Source organism: Pocillopora damicornis, chromosome 13, assembly GCF_964200805.1.
Source record: "Pocillopora damicornis chromosome 13, jaPocDami1.2, whole genome shotgun sequence".
Classification (NCBI taxonomy): domain Eukaryota; kingdom Metazoa; phylum Cnidaria; class Anthozoa; order Scleractinia; family Pocilloporidae; genus Pocillopora; species Pocillopora damicornis.
The window spans coordinates 12,870,402-12,894,248 of NC_142682.1; the positions used below are offsets into that span (position 1 = coordinate 12,870,402).

Below are 23,847 nucleotides of genomic sequence, written 5' to 3' on the forward strand. Positions count from 1 at the left end.
AGGTTTGAAACAGACTATTTTGACGCTAAAATACAAAAAAGTCTTGTAAAGCTTTTTTTCCCCTCTTTTTCCGCTAAAACGTCCTCTAGTCGGAAGTGAAAGTTTGCACCAGTCAGGGCAAAGTAGGTCCGCAACGCGTGCGGATCCTAAAATTTGGGGAGCAATGTGGCATTAGATCTAATCGGAACGATGAAAATATTGATTCATTAACAAGATAAACAAACTCACAATGCATGGTATCATATCTGGATATCATCTTAAGATTTTTTTTTCTGAAAAAAAAAAAATTTATTTTACAAATAAATAAATAAATTGTATTCTGTTATAATTATACACGCCTCTATTTCATTATTATCATTATCATTATTTAAGTACAAATTACAGACATAGTTAAAATTACTACACAGAAACGAGGATTGGCGCAATTGCTGTTGTAAGCATTTTCACCAAAATTAACATTACAACTGTTCTAAAAATTATTAATTATATTAACAATAATAAGACTTTTAAATTACAGCACAGCCTCACTATTATAATGAAGTTAAATACAGTTACTATTAGGGAAACTAATACAATCATTGTAATTATTACTAATGCAAAAAAATATATATTAAAATTCAACGGAGCTGCAAAGAAAACTACAGTGACTTCAGTAATTTAAAACTTACAAGAGCTCTAAGCAGCTATGATTAGTGACAAGTTTCCTGAAAAAAAGGCAAAACCAGCAAAAGTAAGGAGACTCTGTACGCAACAATATAAACAAATTAATGTGTCAGTCACTCTTCTCGAAAAGTTAAACTGGATAAGAAAATCCTTTAAACATTTGCACTCACGAAAATTCTCAGCAGTATTCAGAAATTTTCAATCAGAAAGGTGATTAGAAAAGGGAGTAATATTTCTGAATTTAGCTGTACAAAGCAGCAAATTGCAACTCCATCTTAATTGTCGAGATAACGCACACCTTTGGAGATTACCAAGGTTAGGTAATGCTACTCGAAAACGTTTGCAAAGTTCATTGAATTTCTTTGCGTGGAAACTGAATTTAGTTCTTCACTTCATATTCACAATTAAAATAATAAAACACTTTTAGCATGGAATCGTCGGTCATGCGTGCGAAATTGTCCTGTACGAGTGTGGTCGAATTTTGTCACCAGCAGTCTACGTGTAAGTTGGCAAACAGGGCCATTTAATCAAGAAGTTCCTGAAAACTGTTCCTTATTTAGGCGCTGAAACAGAAACTTATTCCGACAAGTGTGCGTTAAAAATAAATGATTCCATAGGTTTCATTTCTCAAAAAAAAAAAAAAAAAATTTAAAAAAAAAAGAGTAATCACTCCACTCCTAGAAACAGAATAAAAAACACATTGAAACACATCAAACTAAGGCTACTCTTGCAAATCTGAATAGGGTGGAGAGGATGAGGGCTCATTAGGTGACTCATCCCTCCCCTAGGTCTCGTTTTATACATGATTAGCGATGTGACGTGTCAACCGCACCCAGCTCTCAACTTATTCAGTTAGACATGGATGTTCAACAGCTCTTTACAAGTCTCAAGAAGGAAGCCGAGTGTCCACTGTGTCTAGAAACAGTCAAAGATCCCAAGACATTGCCATGTCTACACTCGTTCTGCCTGCGGTGTATCGACAAACACGCATGATATGCAAAAAGAAAGTTAGAAGCGACGCTCAAATGTCCAGTTTGTCAGGCTTGCTTTCAGATCCCCGAGGGAGACACGTTTAGCGGCCTTCCCACATCTTTTCATCTCAACCGATTGGTGGATGTTCTCGCTCTAAGAGATGACAGCGAAGAGGCTCAGAGATGCAGCAGTTGTGAAGAAAACAACACGGCCACTTGCTACTGCTTTCTTTGCCAGAACTTTCTTTGCAAGGATTGTTTTGATGCCCATCAACGCCTGAAGGCCACAAGAGGTTATCGCAATGTTTTGATCGAAAACTTGCAAGCGCAAGATGTGGAGGACTTGATGCACAGACCCGCCATGTGTACAAAGAAATATCACGAGAATGAACCGCTTGATTATTATTGTCAAGACTGTAGCATTTGTATTTGCCACAAGTGCAGTATAGTAATAATAATAATAATAATAATAATAATAATAATAATAACTTTATTCATGTGTCAATTATAAAAAATAGCAGTAATGAAACCACTAAGTAAGGACACAACAAAATAGTTTAAATAAAATAGTAAATAGCTAAAATATTGATATTCGAATAATTTACATGTAAGATATTTACAGATTCTATCTCTAAACTAGCTCACTCTCTCTACTACTCTCCAATAAATAGCTAAATATTAATATAAGAATAATTTACATGTAAAATAAGTAAATCTCTCTCTAAAACCCGCTCACTCTCTCTACCCACACACTCACGATTGTAATTCATCCATTCGCAATATAAATAATTAATTAAATTATGTTTATAATTAAATGAGACTGAAAATTTGCGGTCAGCAGAATTAGGCCAGGGCACCTTGATTCCCCGACGATTCCCTTTTATTCACTGCAATACAACCTGGTCTTTTAAACTGTCCCGGTCCTGTCCCACGTGATCCAAATTTTTCCGACGATTCATAATCGACATTCTTTAGTAGACTTACAGGAGGCTGCCGAAGAACAAAAGATGCAAATGACGCAAGTCTTTGCCAGAGTTAAGGAAAAACTTTTTATCGTGGAGTCAAAGATATCGGAGCAAACTGAACTTATGAAAAAAAGCAAAGATGAAATCTGCGCCGCTGAAAGGAAGGTTACGAAAACTGTGCAAGAAATTATTCGAGTTGCGAAGAAACATGAAACGGCTGTAAAAACTAAGCTGGCAGAAATTAAAGTCAAGCAACAAAGGAATTACGCAGCAGAAATAGGAAATATTCAGTTACTCGCTGCTCAGCTAAAGAGTTCTGTCGAATATGGTGAAGGTATCGTACAACGAAGCATCGGTCCTGAAATTCTGCAAGCAGGACATGCTGTGCTTGGTCGGTGCGAGGAACTTTTAACCACACAAGATATTGAAGTATGTACACCTCAACATGTAGTCTATTGTGTAAATGTGGAAGCTATAAATAATCTAAGGGGCTTGGTTCCGGGTCAAGTATTCGAGACGAACACGGATCCTTCACAATCATCGGCAAAAGGAAGAGGTTTAACCAAGGCAGAAGCAGGCACTGAAACTAGCTTTACAGTAACAACGCGAGATTCAAAGGGAAGTCAATGTTATGATGAACAAGACCAACTGACTGTAATAATCCGCTCTCAAAAAGGAGAAGAGGAGGAAACCAAAATTAATGACTGTAAGAATGGAAGCTACGTAGTGCGTTACAAGCCAAAGAGTGTTGGCTTACATGACATTTGCGTTTAGGTGAATGGCCAACCGCTGACTGGTAGTCCCAGGAGAGTTCAGGCGACTGGTCATCAATACAAAGCTATTCATTCATTTGGATCACGTGGGACAGGACCGGGACAGTTTAAAAGACCAGGTTGTATTGCAGTGAATAAAAGAAATGGAAAGATTGCCATAGCAGATCCTGATAATCACAGAGTTCATTTGTTTGATTGTGAATGTAATTATCTGAGAACAATAGGAGACAAGGGGCTTGATGCTGAGAGAATCAACTTTCCTCTTTCAGTTGAATTTACAACATCTGATGAAGTCATCATCATTCATGGAGAACTTATGAAACCGAGTAAGATGTTCTTGTTCACTGAACAGGGCAAGTTTATTAAAGCCATCGGTCATCATTTGAGTTTTCATCGGTCCGTATCTGTCAGAGATGATGGTCACATGATCGTGTATGACTGGGCCGACAACTCAGTCAAAGTCCTCTCCCCTGACGGTACAGAATTAGTACAGTCCTTCAAAGGACCACACAGTTTTCGTTCCCCGACTTCTGCTGTTTATCACGAGGACAAGTTTTTTGTCTTATATGAGACATATGGTAAAGTGTTCAACAACGAAGGACTTTATCTGTATGATATTGGCAAGGAGAAACCTTGTGATGTACGAGTCATTTCTTTGGAATTCACTATTGACGCGTTTAACAACCTGATCGTGTGCGATACTTGGAATGAAAGACTTCATTTGCTTTCTTTGGACGGAAAATTTGTTTACTCGTTTAACATTAAAGAAATTGAATCTCCCTCCTCTATCGCTGCTTTTGAAGATAAGTTATTGGTTTGCGATGGCAGAAAACATATAGTCCATGTTTTGCAGTAGAAAGTGAACATTGCTCAACAGTTATTCTGATGCGACTCTTTCAATGTGATCTTTGTTTCGTTGTAAGTTATGACCCTTTTTTCACAGCCGCTAAAATATTCCTCGCGGGCTCAAAAAGAAAAAGAAAGTATGGAAATTGGACTTTGTAAATATTTTAAAGATAACTTTGTTTTAGTTTTGTTTTAGGTTATTCATCTTTTCTTTTGTCGTCTCTGCGTTTGTCTTCATTTATTAGCTGTATGTGATTATCTTTCAGAGTAATAAATAAAATAGTATTTGATTTGGTGTGAAAATTAGTGTAAAAGTGTGCAATCTTGGAAGAAAGGGGTATGAAGATTTTTTCCTCATCGGTGTTAATAGCTCTCATTCAAAGAGGCCCGCATATAGTTGGTTGCTTTTACTGGTATGCAGCACGCTCTTCAAATACTAACCCCAAAGCTGTGTCGGCTCTCCCTGTGACTAAACAGTGAGAGTACCTGCATTGTGTGTGAGTGATTACTACTGTTTTATTCAAGAATGCACAGCCTTATTTTTTAAGCTGTTCTCACGACAACTACAATCAACTTTTGTCAAAAATAATAAAAAGGAGAATTTTCAACGAGGAGTGGAAAGCATTCCTGGGTAGTCTGCAAAGAGGCCCTAATCATTTGCGTTTCGGCCCGCGCGTTTCGAATCTTCCCGCTAATAGGTGAACACATGCCTCGTAGCGCTAATGAGGAGGCTCTTCTCTCAGGCTAAATCCTGGTCGGCATTGATGTGTCTTCACTGTAAATGACCCGTTGATTTACGCCTCCCCTTCACCCCGTCAGAATAAAACTAAAACTAATCGCGGCGGCTAAGTAACCCTCGTGTTCCCCTACCCCTCCCCCTCAAGCAGACTGCCTGTTTAACTCTGAATTCTCATTGTCTAGATCTCCTTGTGATATTTACATTAGTTACACCGTGGTGATAAATTAACTTAACAACAATTAAATTAACAACAATCAATCAAACTGTACTCTGACACTAGATACTCATTGCCGGTGTGGATATTTGTCGTTTAGAGGGCTGATGAGAGACTCACACGGAGGATGATGATGATATGATACAAAGAAACTGCAAATGAAAACAGAAAAACGCCGATAAAAATAGAAAACGCCAATAAAAATAAAAAACGCCAAGAAAAATAGAAAACGCAAATGATGCATGTTCGTCGTCCGGCGCTCTAGAGTCGCTAAACTCATTACGATGTCATGTAAATTGCTTAATTAACAAGGCGAGAATGAATTGGTTTTCATATCCAAGTTGAAAATAATGCTCTATTCATCGTCTTAACTCCTTTCCATCCATGCAACATCAGATCAGAAACTTGACACACTGGATTGAAACTGCGGACTAGGAACCAGCCCTTCGTTTTTTTTACTTTATTTTTTTATGTGGGGGAGGGGGGGTGTTCCGTTTTAATTTGTTTTCTTTTTTATTTGCGTTCTCTAATTTCGCGGCACGAAGCTCCAAATTGCAATGCCGTCCTAATTATCGAGATAACGCATACCTCCTCGAGATTACCGAGGTTAGGTGATGCCACTCGAAAACTTTTACAAAGTTCACTGAATTTCTTTGCGTGGAAATTAACACAGGACGAAATCACATGTTTCCGTATTTCTGAAACGTGGCGGAAACATGCAACTCCATGTTTCCGTTATGTTTACGTAAAAGTGGTCCGTTTCCGTTGTATACGCAGCAACGGAAACGCGAGAAAACGTCATGAAACCTGTAACGGAAACACACGTTATCCGTCGTGTTTCCGGAACGGTTTAACATGTTTCTGCCACGTTTCCGTTTACGGATTCTTGCAATTTCGTCCTGTGTCAGTTGTTCATTTTATCTTCACAATTAAAATTAAAAAACACTACGTGCATGGAATCGTTGCAAATGCGTGCGAAATCGCATGAAATCTTCTCCTTGCAGCTAAAGAATAGTGAGTAATATTTCCCAATTCAGCGGTACAAAGCACCAAATTGCAACGCCTTTCTAATAATCGAGATAACGCACACCTTCGCGAGATTACCGAGTTTAGGTAATGCCACTCGAAAACGTTCACGGAATCATGCGTGGAAATTGAATTCAGTTGTTTCCTTTATGTTTATAATTAAAACCACAAAATACTATTCGCATGGAATCGTGGCTCATGCGTGCGAAACTGTTCTGTACGAGTGTGGTCGAATTTTGTCATCTGCAGCCGTGTGATTAGGCTGGCATAGGAGCTATGAACAGTTAGATTGGGTTTCTTCCGGTAGCTTTTATAGATGGAGCGTTTTCAGAGAGGCCGAAGACTGTTCTTCATTCAGGTGCCACGACAAGTGTGTGTCGGAATAAAAAAAAAATGATTCCATAGGTTCCATTTGTCCCGTCTGACTCTTATTTAAAAAGGAAAATAATAATAGTAATAATAATCTTTATTTCTTAAGATAAAATCACATATCCTAAGTTACAATATAAACTAAAAAAGAAAACTATTTACATATCATATCGAAAAATTATTCTGTTACTAAAAACGTTCTTAAACCTGCCAGTGTAGATTCTAGGGACAGAGACTGACGTATTTCTAAGATTGTACCTCATGTTCTTTTCCTTAGGTAAAAACTGGAAGAACGGGCATTCGGGGTCATTCGATCTTTTTTTGTAGAGGGTCTTGTCCGCCTTCTCTAGCAAGTCCCTGATATTTACATTCTTGGACATAAACTTTCTTTTCATACACCGGTCTAAGAAAAATTTAGTAAAACTATTGCGTTAAAAAGGTGATCTACTTCCTCCTGGGACATTCCTTCCTTACGTTAAGATCCTAAGACGAATAATGACTTGTTCGCCTTAATTACCTTCGCGTGCACGTGACTACTGTATTTACAATTTTGTTGGAAGGTAACACCTAATATGGATAACTCTGCGCACTGCAGTATATTACTAACTGGCACAATGTCCTGACTGAAACCTTTCTTACGGAAAATAATCTCCTTGCATTTTGTTGGATTGCATGTCATGCGATTGCGGGTGGACCAGCTAAGAAACTGATCCACCAAGTCAGTGCGACATTGGCCGTTTCCCCAAAAAGGGACGATAATTGTAGAATCATCAGCATATTTAAACAAGGCTGGGCGACCTTCTAGATTGATCTCCAAGTCATTAATAAACACGTTAAATAGATATGGCCCACTGACACTACCTTGTGTCGTACCCCTATTAACCTCACGCCACTGTCCCTCAAAACGATTATAAACTACTCGCTGCTGGCGTTTCTCGAGAAAGCTTAAATACCAGTTCACAATAAGGGGATTCAATGGCAACTGCCTAAGCTTAGATGATAGGAGTTCATGATTGACACAGTCAAACGCTTTACTAAAATCCATTGCAAATACTCGGACGGCTTTGCAGTCTTGCTCGTCTAAATAGCTGTAGATGGTATGCTGCATGCTCAAGAGCGCATCAGTGCAACTCCCCCCTGTCGTATAAGCAAACTGTGTTGAACTCAGATGCTTTCGACAATGTCTCGTGCATGGAAGTTATACACAGATTTCTTGAACGCGCGTGCAATTACAGGCGTGATCTTAATTCCTCTGAAGTCCTGCTTGCCCTTAGGGATGTCGATCTTAGGGAGGGGCGTCACGTGGGCCCTTTTCCACGAGGAGGGTCACTTGCCAGTTTTCAGGGAAACATTCCAGATCTTATGAATGACACTTGTGAAGATCTCAGCGTGATCCCTCCAAATCCAAAAGGGAATGAGATCTGGTCCCATAGCGGTTTTGTTCAGATGTTGTAAGCAATTGCACACGTGTCTTTCTGATATCTGAGGGGCTTCTAAGCTCTTATCCACAATAGCTAGTACAGGCTTCGTATATGCGTCATCAGTGCACAAATCGGCGAGGTAGTCGTTTAGCTTCTCCAGTGATTTAGTGTCCAATGTCATGTTAGCAGAAATGCTGCGTTGTTGGGACAAGTTATCTACGTGCTTCCACCATTCTCTGGATCCGACAGGTGCCTTTGCAAGTGTTCTTCTGTCCTTACTAATCAATTCGCTTATTTTCTTGTTAACCTCAGCCAACCAATCTTTATTGCTTGGAGCTACTCTTGACTTTACCCTCATTAACGATTTTTCTAAGGGTGTCATCCACACCGGATCATGCGATGACATGCGTACTGACCGCAACGGCATGCACTCATCCATATGGTGTTTAATTTTTGCTTCCAAATTATTCACTGCCTCCTCGACATCATTTAAGTTTAAGACACTGTCCCAATTCTCACTTACTAGTTTTAGGTACAATCCCTCCTTACGGTGTCTTCTACAATCCCTACTGCGAACGTTTTGTCTGATCGGCTTTAATTTCGTTCCTGCTGGTAAAATGACCGCTGTGTGATCTCTTTTTTTATGGACACAAAGTATAGAACGCTCTTTGCAAATAAATCCGGCCGGTTTGTGAAGACCTTGTCTTAATACACGTCGCCTCTTGTTGGAAAATCTACAAGAGAGTCCCATCCTGTCATTACAATAAGCTCATTAGTGTCAAGCCGATTAACATCGCCTCCGGCAACCATAGTCAAACCAGGATGTTGATCTAGTGCATTGTCCATTAAGTGGGTTAAGTATTGCAAAAAATCCGCCGGTTGGTATGTAGGTTTAGGCGGGTGATAAATACCACATGTTAATAACAAATGTCCCGAGGGTAATTTACAAATCACATACAGGAGCTTGTAAAGCTTTGATCTGTAAACATCGATGATGTTTAAGTTACTACTCGCGTAGATAGCAATCCCTCCCTTACTTCTTTTATCCAGTCCCGACCAGTTTCTATCCCGTCTGAAAATAGAATAGCCAGGAATGTTGACGATAGCATCCGGCATTTCTGGTTTTAAATGCGTCTCTGATACAATACAGACATCAATGTCCTTATTATTCAAATCGGCTTCCAGCGCCACTGCCGCTCGAACTCTGTTTTTGGTTTTGGCCAGACTGCATATATTTGTAAATAAAAACTTTGGTACTGCAAATTCAGAAACAGAAAAAGAACAAACAAAGGCAAAAAAAAAAATAGTTACCACTCCGCCCATAGAAAGAGAGTACACGAGACGTATATTTGCATTCACTCGGGCCTTCCGTCGGAATGTTTTTTGTGTCCGCATTTGCCTAAGTTTTTATGTAATTATTGGTTTTTCCTGTAATTTTTAACTTGACTAAATGTTATTTCGTGGGTTAAGGGGTTGTAGCGGGGTGAGTCATTTGCCAAATTGGGTGTCCTGTTATGTTTCCTTTTTCTTGGTTGACTTCAGGCTGATGTAGCTTTTGACTATAAACAGTCCCAAGTGCTAGGGTGATGACACTTAACCCACGCAAGAAAACCAATTACTTATTTTTCTTATCGCCAAGAGAAAACAAGAAGTCACTACCAAAGCCTATTAGCAGATGATGAACCATTAATTTTATAGGGTTTTCAGAGTGGTTCTCATGAACCTATGAAATATACTTTAGCATATTTTGTACAATTACCCTCCCATTTGTTTTTTCCATTTGGAGTTACAGGGCTAGCATACTTTAATCAATACATTTTGGTTTATTGGTTAGAGTGATTTGATTAAACCTAATGAGAACCAATTGGCTGTTAATGTTTAGAGTGATTTTCATTTTTTGTGGAAGAATAGGGTAATTAATATTTAGTGGTGTACTGTGAATCTTTTGTTTTCTTTTGTTCTTCATCAACTATTACATACTAAAATTCATTTTTTTTTATTTCATGGGCAAATGAAAGTCACTCTAAAACATGCAAAGAAACAAAAGGTGACAAAGCATTTAGCATCTAATCACTTTTATGTGATTCATCAGCAGCATCCAGACTTATTGAAATCACACTAATCAAAACCACATTTGCAAAAAATGACTATTAAGTTTGTAGCAGTTGATGATGAACCAAAATTTCAGGGTCTACTTATTACAGTTATTGCAAATTTTCACTGGCATATGAAAATTATCTAAGTGTGTTCATTCTGTATATAAGAAGTAAGGAAAAAACAATTAAACTAGTTTTAATATTTTTTCATATGACTATATATCTACTAATTACAATGATAATATGATAATACCATGAACTTTCTTAAGGGCCATGTTGATGTTGTCAGATACTTTTTTCTCTTTGATAATGAACTGAGCAAAGAAAAGATATTCTGGATCTGTTGCAAATCTTCCACTGTGATGTAGCAGTCTGGCATTAAAGTATCTAGTAACTGATGACAATTTGATTTTTTGTTCTATGGTATGACCAAATCTTCCTTTTGGAAATAATACTGGAAATGCAAGCTCCTCACATAGTTTCTCAGTCATTACAGACACTGGGTGTTTGTTTTCACCAGGTGCTATATGGTAGTACTGATTTCTCTACCATTTGGAGTTATCAGATTGATGTTCCTCAGTTAAAATGGGATAATCTGGAATAACTGACTGCAAACATGTCTCACTAGCAGGTGACCTGTGTATATTAAAAGGGTCTTCTACTTCTTAATTTGAAGTTCTATTCTATTATTAGGAGCATCCACAGAGCTGTTCAATTTTGAATTCTCAAGAAAATAGGCATCACAAGGTTGTCCCATAATTACTACATTTTCAAATCTACTCACTATTTAAATGATTATTAACAGTATTTGTTGGTAAGTTGGTGTCATCATTATAAGCCTAAATCATAATAGTCAGTTCTACACCAATGTTTGAACAATCAGTCTGTATATCTTTGTATAAAGGATTATTGGCTTTTAACCAGTTGAGTGCTGGCATTATGAACTCTGGTCTAACAGCTTCAAAATAAACATGCACTCCTCTGAAATGAAGTTTTCTTTTTAACTTAATGACAATTATACCTGACATTTCTGAAGGACAAGACAAGATGTTGCATGTTTGATTACATCTTACTGGTACATTACATATAGCGCCTTTAATTTTCCTCTGTTATCCTTTTGGCTTAACAATTGTTTTCCAAATACAATGCACTGAGCTATTATTTGTTCTAGTTTGTTGGGATGTTATCTACATATAAGTTGTTTACTCTTGCTTGACATGGAAGACTGCCTTGATTGACTTTAGAGTGACAAGCCTTACAGATACGCTCTTTTCCATCAAATGACAATAGTATATTAAAAATGTCCTGAGAAGGGTAACTAGTTCTATTGAGTTTTAAGACAGATTTCTTATAGAGTGTTCTGTTACATATACAACAAATACAATATGGGCCTTCCTTTATTTTTCAGTTAAACTCTTCAATACACAAATCTACAGTTTCATTCTTACAAATACAATATTTTTATTGTCTCTCAAGTACTTCTTGTGCTTGTGTATTGAATAGGGGACATGTCTCTTTTATTATAAAGCAGGAGGGAATGCATATATTCTAATCATTTATTTTTTGTGGGTTTAAAGGTACAACTGATGCAATAAGAGAAAAACAATATCAAAAACTCTGTGCATTCAATATTATTCATCATATCATTCTCAAGAATTGACTTACTTTGAAGTGAATCAGTTAATAGTCCTGCAGTTTAAAACAAATTATCTAAATTTACTACAGTTCCACAAACATCTACAGTTCTTGGAAAGGTTAGCTGTGTTCTAAACTTGATTTATAACACATTTTTTTGCCACTGTCACCAATGGTGGGTAGGGATGAGTTGTAATTCCAGTATTTACATGGTTTCACCATAGAGTAGTATAGAGAGGAGAGAGCTACAGCACAACTTAGATTGAAGTTTGTGGTTCATTCACACTGTGTTGAGAAACCATTCTATTTTGAATATTCGCAACTTGTACTCCACTTACTTCAAATAAACCATTAAGTATACTCTGAAAAATAATGCACAAAACTATCAAGGGACAGTGCTTTAAGAAGAAGACTTGTACCTTGAGGCTACCCTCTACCATACAAATCTCTAGCACAAGAATCAAATATTTGAACCCCATTTTACTATTACAATAGGTTGTAACAGCAATACACCTCAGGGTTATTATGTATTGGTGTTGTTTTCAGATATGTGCGACTCAAAGGCTCTTCATAAAGAGGTACAGTACTGATCTCCCTCTATTGTAGTTTCTTGGTGAACAGTACCAGAGTAGCTTTCACTGTATTCCAGTTGATAATTAGTGTCGAACACATGTAATGCTGTTGGTAATTCTGACTGCATTAAAAATGCCTGTCTGGTTAATCGGGAGAAACTTGAATAAAATAGATTTCCTATATTTGATATTTGTGCAAGATCATTCGCAGTCAGCTGATCCCTTATATGATATTGTAATAAAAGCAAAGAGCAAACTCATTGCAACACACTGTTGTCCTATATTCTGTCCCAAGAACATATCAGTTTGTTACAAGAAAACAATGTTAAATATCGACTGGCACGATATTTTATCTTTCCTATACTTTGACGAATTCTTTCACGAAAGTTAAACTAAAACGTCGTTTTATTTAATAGTTTTTTTGCATTTACATAACAGTACAATGTAGAGGCATGGGTATACATGAAAGAATACGTGCATATACAAATTCTCTAACCTTTCTGCTCTTGTTCCTACTTTTCAAACTTCGTATTGGTATTCTGCTTGGTTCACGATCACGTCTACATACACGATGAGATTTGCGTTTCTGCTTCTCTCGATTGACATTAGATAGCTCAGTTAATATTGCATGTTTCTTGATAAAAGTTCACTCATAAAAAGATCTCTCACAAGGTTCGCGAACCGACCCGTTCCGAAAACGCTCGAAATCTTTTGGTGTGGGTCAACCGCAAACGCTGTGTGCATATTTTGCACACATTTTCAGCGTATTATACACAGTATCTGTGTTGATTTTTCACCCCAAATGCTCCTCTTCTTTCACCATTACACCATGCCATGCCATTGACCTTGTCATGCACAAAACTTCGCGCATGCGTGTTAAAAATTTAACTGCGATTTACAGCTGAACGAAACGAAGAACGAAGCCGAAACCCGAGTAATAACGCATTAAAACTCTTCAAAGGTTACACTTGGAAATCTGAATAGGGTGGAGAGGGTGAGGGCTTATTAGGTGACTGGTCCCTCCGCTAAGTCTCGTTTTATGCATGATAAGCGATGTGACTTGTCAACTGCACCCAGCTCTCAACTTATTCAGCTAGATATGGATGTTCAACAGCTGTTTACAAATCTCAAGAAGGAAGCCGAGTGTCCGCTGTGTCTAGAAACAGTCAAAGATCCCAAGACACTGCCATGTCTACACTCATTCTGTCTGCAGTGTATCGACAAGCACGCAAGATATGCAAAGAGAAAATTAGAAACGACGATCGAATGTCCAGTTTGTCAGGCTTACTTTCAGATCCCTGAAGGAGACACGTTTGGCAGCCTTCCCACATCTTTTCATCTCAACCGACTGGTGGATCTCCTCGCTCTGAGAGATGGCAGCGAAGAGGCTCAGAGATGCAACAGTTGTGAAGAAAACAACACGGCAACTTGCTATTGCTTTGTTTGCCAGAACTTTCTTTGCAAGGATTGTTTTGATGCTCATCAGCGCCTGAAGGCCACAAGAGGTCATCGCAATGTTTTTATCAAAAACTTGCAAGCGCACGATGTGGAGGAGTTGATGCACAGACCCGCCATGTGTGCAAAGAAATATCACGAGAATGAACCGCTTGATTATTACTGTCATGACTGTAGCATTTGTATTTGCCACAAGTGCAGTATAGTGAGTCATAATCGACATTCTTTAGTTGACGTACAGGAGGCTGCTGAAGAACAAAAGATGCGAATGACGCAAGTCTTTGCCACAGTTAAGGAACATCTTGTTATCGTGGAGTCAAAGATATCGGAGCAAACTGAACTGATGAAAAAAATCGAAGAAGAAATCTGCGCCGCTGAAGAGAAGGTTACGAAAACTGTGCAAGAAATTATTCGAATTGCGAAGGAACATGAAACGGATGTAAAAAGTAAGCTGGCAGAAATGAGGGTCACGCAACAAAAGAACTACGCGGTAGAAATAGGAAATTTTCAGTTACTCACTGCTCAGCTAAAGAGTTCTGTCGAATGTGGTAAAGATATCGTACAACGAAGCATCGGTCTTGAAATTCTGCAAGCAGGACATGCTGTGCTTGGTCGATGCGAGGAACTCTTAACCACACAGGATATTGAGGTGTGTAAACCTCAACATGTAGTCTATTGCGTAAATCTGAAAGCTATGAATACTATTAGAGGCTTGGTTCCGGGTCAAATATTCGAGATTTACACCAATGCTTTACAATCATCGGCAGAAGGAAGAGGTTTAATCGAGGCAGAAGCAGGCACTGAAACTAACTTTACAGTCACTACGCGAGATTCAAAGGGAACTCAGTGTTATTATGAACAAGACCAACTGACCGTAAAAATCTGCTCTCAAAAAGAAGAAGAGGAGGAAACGAAAATTGATGACTGTAAGAATGGAAGCTACGTAGTGCGTTACACGCCAAAGAGTATTGGCTTACGTGACATCTCTGTTGATGTGAATGGCCAACCGCTGACTGGTAGTCCTTGGAGAGTTCAGGCGACTGGTCATCAGTACAAAGCTATTTATTCAATTGGATCAAGTGGGACAGGACCGGGACAGTTTAAAGGACCAGTTAGCATTGCAGTGAATAAAAGAACAGGAAAGATTGCTATAGCAGATATTGGCAATAACAGAGTTCAGTTGTTTGATCGTGAGTGGAAATATCTGAGAACAATAGGAAACAAGGGACTTGATGCTAAGGATGCGAGGAGAATCAAGTTTCCTCAATCAGTGGAATTTACAACATCTGATGAAGTCATCATCATTCATGGAGAACTTATCAAACCGAGTAAGATGTTCTTGTTCACTGAACAGGGCAAGTTTATTAAAGCCATCGGTCATCATTTGAGTTTTCCTCGGTCCGTATCTGTCAGAGATGATGGTCACATAATCGTGTGTGACTCGAGCGACAAATTAGTCAAGGTTCTCTCCCCTGACGGAACAGGATTAGTACAGTCCTTCAAAGGACCACACACTTTTGGTTCCCCAGCCTCTGCTGTTTATCATGAGGACAAGTTTTTTGTCTTATATAACTCATATAACTATGTTACAGTGTTCAACAACGAAGGACTTTATCTGTATGATATTGGCAAGGAGGAATCTGTTGTTGGATCTCTTAGAAACAGCCTTACCATTGACGCGTTTAACAACCTGATCGTGTGTGACGAAAAGAACAGCAGTCTCCATGTGTTTTCTTTAGATGGAAAACATATTAATTCGTTTAATGAAGGAATCATATCTCCCTTTTCTGTCTTTTCTTTTGAAGATAACAAGTTGTTGATTTGCGATCTTAAAAGAGATGTAATCCATGTTTTACAGTAAAAAGTGAACATCATTTAGAAGTTATTCTGATGCGATCTTTCAATGTGATCATTCGAAGAGGCCCAAATATAGTAGTCTTCTTTTCCTAGTATCCAGCAGGTTCGCCAAATACTAACCCTAAGGCTGTGTAAAGCCCGAGTTGTCACTGGTCTTCCTGTGACTAAACAGTTAGAGTACCTGCATTGTTGTGAGTGATTGAAATTGTTTAATTTAATAAGTCAGAGCCTACTTTTTAGTTGCTCTCACGACAATTTGATCTAATTAACTTCTCCCTGAGAATTTTTGTCAAAAGTAATTGTAAGGAGAATTTTCAAGGGAGAATGGAAAGAATTCCTGGGTAGCCTGCGAGGAGGCCCTCGTTATTGGCATTTCTGCACGCGCGTTTGACCCGAAGCAATATACGAGGCCTTGAGCAACGCGAGCTGGTGAGAGGTCTGGAAGGCTTCATTATTAGTGCCAGACCCCTGGAAAACCTCTACACGACTCGTCTCGAATCTTGCCGCTAGTGGATTAGCGTACATCTTGTTTCGCCTCATGGCTTAAAGAACGACGAATGTTACATGTGTAGCGCGCTTGTTTCGCCTCATGGCTTTAAGAACGACGTATATTTCAATGTAGCGCGCTTGTTTCGCCTCATGGCTTAAAAAACGACGTATATTTCATGTGTAGCGTTTGTCTCGCCTCATGGCTTAAAGAACAACGAATGTTACATGTGTAGGGCGATTATTTCGCCTCATGGCTTTAAGAGCGATGTACATTTCATTTGTGGCGCGCTTATTTCGCCTCATGGCTTAAAGAACGACGAATGTTACATGTGTAGCGGGCTTGCTTCGCGTCATGGCTTAAAGAACGACGTATATTTCATGCGTAGCGCGCTTGTTTAAACTCATGGCTGAGAGGTACTTTCTCTATCTCTCACCAACTGACCTCCGGGGCGTCCGATCGACTCTTGCCAGGACGAATTGTCTCCATCGGATCCGATCGAGTCTGTTTGCCAACATCTTCAACCTCCCTCGCTCCTGTTAACCTCTTACTTCCGGATATTAAGAATTCAGGAGAACTCCTCAAGGGAAACCACTGATCAAGCGCCTTGCGCTCATTTCCGGTTCCGGTCGCAATCAGACTCAATCCGCCTGCTGGTGAAGACAACCCGACTCAGGCCGAGTGTATTGGACATGTGTGTGTAGATGTCCCGTAAATTCACGCCTCCCTCTCAGTCAATCAGAATAACACTAAAACTAATCGCTCGTTACGCTCGTGTTTGCTACCGTCCGTCGTCTTAACTCCATTCCATATATGCAGTATCAAAAACCTGACACATTGGCTCGAAAACTGCAGACTAGGATCCAGGCCTTCGCTTTTTTCTGTTTATTTTTCGTTTTTAACTCGTGAATTACGCGCATGCGTAAGAGTGTGTTGTAGATATGATGTGGAGAATGGCGCTCGCTCGCTCGCTCGATTGGTCGATTCCTGTAAACCTTTTTTTCGATCTTAGGCTTTTGAGTGCATTTGATAGTTTTTGGCGATTAATAAACAAACGAAATGGAGACCTTTGTTGCTAAGAATAGTGGTGGGTGAAAGAGAAGCCAATGATAATCTTAAAAGAGCTAATTTTTTTCGTTTTAGTTTCAACAAGCGGCGCCAGCGACTGGCAGGCGTGCGAGGATTCACACTGAAATAAGAGAACAACCTTCGTTTGTCGTAAAATTATAATTTACAATCCTTGAACTTGAAAACAATCCGAAAACTCTTTAAAAATATCACTTACTCCGACGCGCTCGGAGTTTACAGGTATTCAAAAGCTTTTTCTGTTATGGCATGAGATTGGAGACAAATTAGATCATTACATTTCGTATCGTGTGTTTTTTCTGTGTGAAGAAACAAAAGATGCCGGCGAATGACGAAATTACAGTTTAACACGAAAATCAAATAACATCTAAACAAATGATTTTGGCTACCGATTTTCAGTGAATTTTTCAAGAACAGTTTTCTTTTAAGTTTCAAGACAATTTGAAGATTTAAAATAAATATGACGTACTAAAATGCGAAAGTTATACACAACAAAATTGATAAATAGGCCTGAATGAAAATCTATCTTGTTCTTGATTATACGTTGCCTAGCAAGTGACCAAAATCTACCCAGGCGGAGATCCAAAATGACGGTGGCAGTCTGGGCTTAGTTATATCACTTAAAACTCGTTCCCCTTTGTCTCATTTGATAAAGAGAGAATCAATAAGGTTTTAATTAAGTATTGCCTTGATTTTCCAATATTTACAATGATAGACAGTAAATTTCACTTTTCACCCACATTTACTTCCAACCTTTTCTTTTGGACCAGAAACAAAAATGATATATGTTTATAACACATGACATCATCCACCCTTGTCAAATGTAATAGCATGATCATTTCAATTGCAATGCCTTCTTATCCCAACGTTACTTTGTTTTTATGCTACATTAACGAACACTGAACTACTGCTCATACTCTAAATATGACAATTAACCACAAAATTCCCTTAACCAGATAACATTAAACATAATCCAAAAAAATCATATAAGTCATCTGTCAATTCACAAGTTTGCTCACAGAGTACTTCGATCTTTTTATTAGTTGCGCTTTTTTTCTTCAAAGCCATCGTACTTTTTAACGCTTCTTTTGCTACTGAAGTTTGGTTAGACTTAAATACTAAGAATTATGTGTCATTTTCCCGTGTTCTTCATCACAAAGGTATGGAGTCTTTAACAGATGATGAGAGTCTCCACACATATAGAACTGTGGAACTAAGTCTGATCACGGAAGAAGGGATCTTGCGATAAGCAACGGACGTTTGTTCCCCCCCCCCCCCCCCCTACAACAAGTGAAGTGGCAGCTTAGGAACACATAGACCGCTTTTGACTTTCAGTTTTAAATAATTTCCTTTATTTTTTTTTTTTTCATTTTTCGAGGGCTGGTTTAAAGGAATGTCTAATTTGTTATTTTCGTGTCATGTTTTGTCGTCTTGGTAAGTGAGCTAATAGAATTTTCTGCATTTTAATTTTTGCTGCATTTTTTTTTTTCGTTTGTGCTCTTTGATATTTAAGTTGATGATGATGATAATGTTTTTACTGTTGTTACTTTGGTTGAATGTTTGATTTTGCAGGTGAATTACAAATTTAAACAAACAAAAAAACAAACCAAACTGTTTGAAACATGTAACATTTAATCTACACTTTTAGCACATTTTGCCGATGATTGCTTGATAGTCATGCATATTCCGAAACTATATGTTCGATATAGCTTTGACTCGTAATCATTTTACTGACGAACGGATTCTCTTCACAGATATTGATCGTCTCGACTAAGATCTGACAATTGGTCTGATACAAGGTACGTTGTCTCAAATTAGATGAGAACAAGTGTAGCTGATAAAATTTCACTCCTTTGAATATCAATTTTTTGATGGAAACTCTGGCTTATTCGTTAAAAGGTAAATTTCAGAAGTATTACAACGCTGCGGTCATTGCGTCAACGAAGATGCCTCGGACAGAGTAAATAAGGTGACGTATTGATCTGCAGCCCAGAAAATGATGAGAATATTGGTAGTAATAATAACAGTTATAATATTGTGTTACTAATAATTACAATAATAATGTTAATAAAGTGACATATCTGCTAATGCCCTGTTGAAAACATCAAAATTTCCTTCAAACGATAAGAAATATCTGCTGTTTAGTTACAATAAAACCGTCATATTTTTCCGATGCATTTTTGTAATATGAGGTAGTCAAGAAAATTAACGATCGTGAGGAGTTTTTCATCTTGATAAACTTGCAAAACAGGTTTCAGTAATTAACATGACCATTTATGAAATTATGATAGCACAAGCTAAAAATGCGATTGTAAGTAATTCGTCCTAAGCACGAAGTTACGTGTTACTCACACATAGTGCTAATGTAATGTGACTGTCGCTGTATTAAGATGACTGTTGCTGATGTGGTCCGACTATGGTTTTTTCTATATTTTTGCAGGATACAGATCAGAAGCCATAGTTATCTTTCTAATGCGACTTGTCACTCACTGTGACAAAGAAGAACTTCCTGAGGTAGACATTAAATTGACATGGCACTGACTTTCTTACAATTAATACAAGGTGTTATCTGATGCTCGCATTGTTTTGTGTTAGGCAATTCATTAGGGAACTTTGAATCCTTTCATGTACTAAGTAATTCCGAATTCCATACTAAAAGAAAGTTCGGACAATCTACCATCTGAGCTCGTCAGTATGTGGCAAATAGCGTTTCAGAATTCCAAGCATCCTTCGTGCTGACTGCTTCGTGGAAAATAGTTCGCTATAAACAATTGGCTGGACTATAAATCGCATAGCGTCTTTATTCGATCTAATGAAAAGGAATTAGTACATGATATATGTTAGAAATCTAATGACGAAACATTTCATAAAAATTTCGTAGAACAGAACTAAAAAGAAAATACTTAAAGTTCAATTGGTCAACATCATGATCTACTTCTTTGGAGTTATCCACCTAAATTGTTTTCCAGGAAAATGATTAACAAGCGAGTCAGAAACAGTCAAACAGTTAAAAACGAAAAAAAACTTACTTTTAAACCGTACGTGTGTCAAACTACGCTTTAAACTGTTAATTACAAATTAATTATCAATCAAATGTCAATCAACGTGTTTACCTAAAAGGAACAACTTTTGTCATTTAGCCAACGACGCGCTGACAGGATCGCAAATGTCAATAGATTTCTATACAGAATAATATTTCATATACAGAGACACTCCTTTTTTCAAGAGATCAAAGTTTTGTGTATCATCTTTGGTGTAAGATCCCAGAAATTATAGAAACAGAACTTGAAGTCTTATCATCTTTTTGGTTCTCTATCTTTACAGATTAGAAGATCGACGAAAACCAGCGTGTTCTTTATATAGCAGCTACCGAAACCAACCCTTCCCATTTTGCCATACTATTCCTACCCCCAAGAAAAGTTTTCCAAGACCAACTCACTTAGCCATTAGAGCTTAGCATTACGTAACAAGGAATAGTGTCACTCCTCCATTTATGGGATGAAAATATTTATTCCCTTTCTCCCTTATTTAGTATTCGTCAAGTTTCAACGACAGTTCCTTGATGCATATTCTGTGTTGAGGAGCGGCACTTTATTACAAAAGCTTCTTGCACAATAACACAACACAATCACCAGAATAAGGGTCGAAACAGTCTCAGTTTTTTCAACTTTTAAGACACTTTACAGGTTACCTACCACTCCCACCAAATCTGGGACCCAAATTCGGAGGTGGGACTCTGTTCCTTTTAAGCCTTGTTATTCCTCGACTCAACGTCTGCCGTTATCCGAACCAAAAAATGGCTATGCATAAATCTCTGAGGTCACGTTATTGTAAAAAATTATCGCAAAAGCTTTGAATTAGGAATTCGTAACCAAGAAGTGAGATATGTTCAGAAATGCATTAATTCAGACTTAATTGATCTGGAGTTCAGCGAGTTAGTCGTTTGGGCGCTGTACGTGTCTCCCTTAAAACACAGGGGAAAAATGGCCTATTAAGGGAGTTGGCTGTTAGCGTATGTTCGTCTGTATTTCAGTAAGACTTTTATTTATATCAGGGATTCTTTTCTTGTGGAACTTAACGGTGAAATAATATAAGTCGATGGAGCGTCAAAAACATGAGTTAAGATGTGAAATAATGAGTCCTAAAACAATTCTCCCGCCGGATCGTCCTGGAGTTGGACTGGACCCAGCACAGAGAAGGTCCGCAAAGCGTGCGAACTTTAAACTGAAGGAGCAACATGCGCTTAAATCAAATCAAACAATGCTATTAAAAAAATCGATTCCTTGATAAGATAAACTTATTCATATTAAGAATTATTTACTATTTCTGTATCATCTAGACGATACTAACAACGAAACAAATTATTGGGAGAGATAGGCGTTGAACCTTCATTCATAAATTTTTGAACCTACTTCCACAAAATTGACTACATTTTAACGAGCCAAATAATCATTTGTGTAACACAAGAATGGATGAATACTTTAGCTCTTTAGCTTTTAAACTATTCACGGTGGCAAATGTACGTTATCAACTCAGCTGATAATACTAAATTATCCTGTTACATTCTCCCACCGATGCAGCACCACAGTTTCTCTAGAAACTTTTCAGTTCACTGATGCAAGAGCTTTTAGCAGCTGAAAGTGACACGTTCACTGAAAGAAGGCAAAACCAGTAAAAGTAAGGAGGCTCCGTACGCAACATTACAAACAAATCAATGGGTCACCCTTCTCGAAACATTCTACCGGCTAAGGAGAAAAAAAATGATTCTAAAGGTTACATTTCCCCCATCTGACCGTTATTCAAAAAGGAAAAAAGAACAAAAACAAAAAAATTATTACTCCGCCCCTCGAAACAGAATAAACAAGAGGCATATTTGCGTTCAATCGAGCTCTCTGTTGGAAAGAAACTTTTTTTTTTTGCGCCCGCATTTTTCCTAAGTTTTTCATGCAATTATTGGTTTATCCTGTAACCGTTTTCTGTCTTGGTATGCCAAAGTTGCAGGTTTCTCACATGTGTATACAGAAAGCTGAAAACAGCATTTGTTATGTAGTGTGAACACCCTTTTCTGGGGTGGGGTGGGAGGAGGTAGTGCCATTTATTATTGGCTATTATTTCTATACTTATTACTACAAGCAGACACTATTTTCCTTTTTTTCTATGAGTTTTGACTTGACTTAATTTTGTTTTGCAGGTTAAGTGGTTGTAGCAAGGTGAGACATTTGCCAAATAGGCTGTCTTCTTAATTTTTCTTCTTGGTTAACAAAAGATTCCAGGCTGAGATAGCTTTTAATTACAAACAGCCCCAAGTGCTAGGGTGATCACACTTAACCCACCCAAGAAAACCAATGGCTTATTTTTCTTATCACCAAAAGAAAACAAAAAGTTGCCACCAAAGCTTATTAGCAGATGAACTATTAATTTTATGGGGTTGTTAGAGTGGTTCTCATGAACCTGTGAAATGTACTTAAGCATATTTTTTACTATTACCCTTCAATTTGTTAGTTTCCATTTGGAGTTACAAGGCTTGTATTTATGGTTTATTAGTTAGGGTGATTTCATTAATTAAATCTGGTGAGTACGAATTAACTGTTAGTGTTTGGAGTGATTTTCATTTTCCATGAAAGAATAGGTTAATTAATAGTGGTGTACTGTAAATGTTTTGTTTTCTTTTGTTATACTATCAACTAATACAAACTAAATATTCCTTTATTTATTTCATGGGAAAATGGAAGTCACTCTAAAACATGCAAAGAAACAAAAGGTGACACAGAATGTAGCATCTAATTACTTTTATGTGATTCATCGACAGTACCCAAGCTTATTGAAATAACTCCAATCAAAACCACTATTTTTATTTGCCCTTGAAAGAAAAATGACTATTAAGTTTGTAGCAGTTGATGATGAACAAAAAATTCAGAGTCTACCCATTACAGTAATTACAAATTTTCACTGGCATATGAAAATTATCTAAGCGTTTTCATTCTGAATATGAGCAGTGAGGAAAAAGAAAAAACTAGTTTTCATATTTTTCCATATGACTATATATCTACTAATTACAATGATAATATGGTGATACCATGATAATATCATGAATTTTCTTAAGGGCAATGTTGCTGCTGTCAGACACTTTTTCTCTTCAATAATGAACTGAGTAAAGAAAAGATATTCTGGATTTGTTGCAAATTGTCCACTGTGATGTTGCAGTCTGGCATTAAGAAATCAAATTGTCACCAGTAAAGTACTTAACTGGTGACAATTTGATTTGTTTTCTGCAGTATAACCTAATCTTTCTTCTGGAAATAGTGCTGGAAATGCAAGCTCCTCACATAGTTTCTCAGTCATTACTGAGACACTAGGTGTTTGTTTTCACCAGGTGCTACAATGTAGATTTCTCTACCATTGGAGTTATCAGATTGATGTGCCTCAGTTAAAATGGGATAATCTGGAATAACTGACTGCAAGCATGTCTCACTAGCAGGTGACTAGTGTTCATTAAAAGGGTCTTCTACTTCTTCATTTAGAAGTTTTGTTCTGTTATGAGGAGCATCTACAGAGCTCTTCAATTCTGAATTCTCAAGGAAAATAGGCATCACAAGGTTGACCTACATTAACTGCATTCTTAAATGTACTGTCTAAATGATTATTAACAGTATTTGTGAGTAGGTTTGTATC

At 37.8% G+C, this 23,847-nt stretch overlaps 1 protein-coding gene and 1 pseudogene across 1 annotated transcript; both read left to right on the forward strand.

The window, feature by feature from the left end:
- Nucleotides 1-1,336: 1,336 nt before the first annotated feature.
- Nucleotides 1,337-4,521, forward strand: LOC113675118 (E3 ubiquitin-protein ligase TRIM71-like; annotated as a pseudogene).
- A 7,192-nt stretch (nt 4,522-11,713) lies between these two features.
- LOC149035558 (E3 ubiquitin-protein ligase TRIM71-like) lies at nt 11,714-15,621 on the forward strand. The gene has a single exon (XM_089192223.1). The coding sequence runs from the start codon at nt 13,330-13,332 to the stop codon at nt 15,604-15,606; it is 2,277 nt and encodes a 758-aa protein (XP_089048349.1). The 5' UTR covers nt 11,714-13,329; the 3' UTR covers nt 15,607-15,621.
- The last annotated feature ends 8,226 nt before the right edge of the window (nt 15,622-23,847 follow it).

What these genes read in the sequence shown, in the direction of transcription:
- LOC149035558 (XM_089192223.1), top strand. Translation starts at nt 13,330, where the DNA reads ATGCATGATAAGCGATGTGACTTGTCAACTGCACCCAGCTCTCAACTT.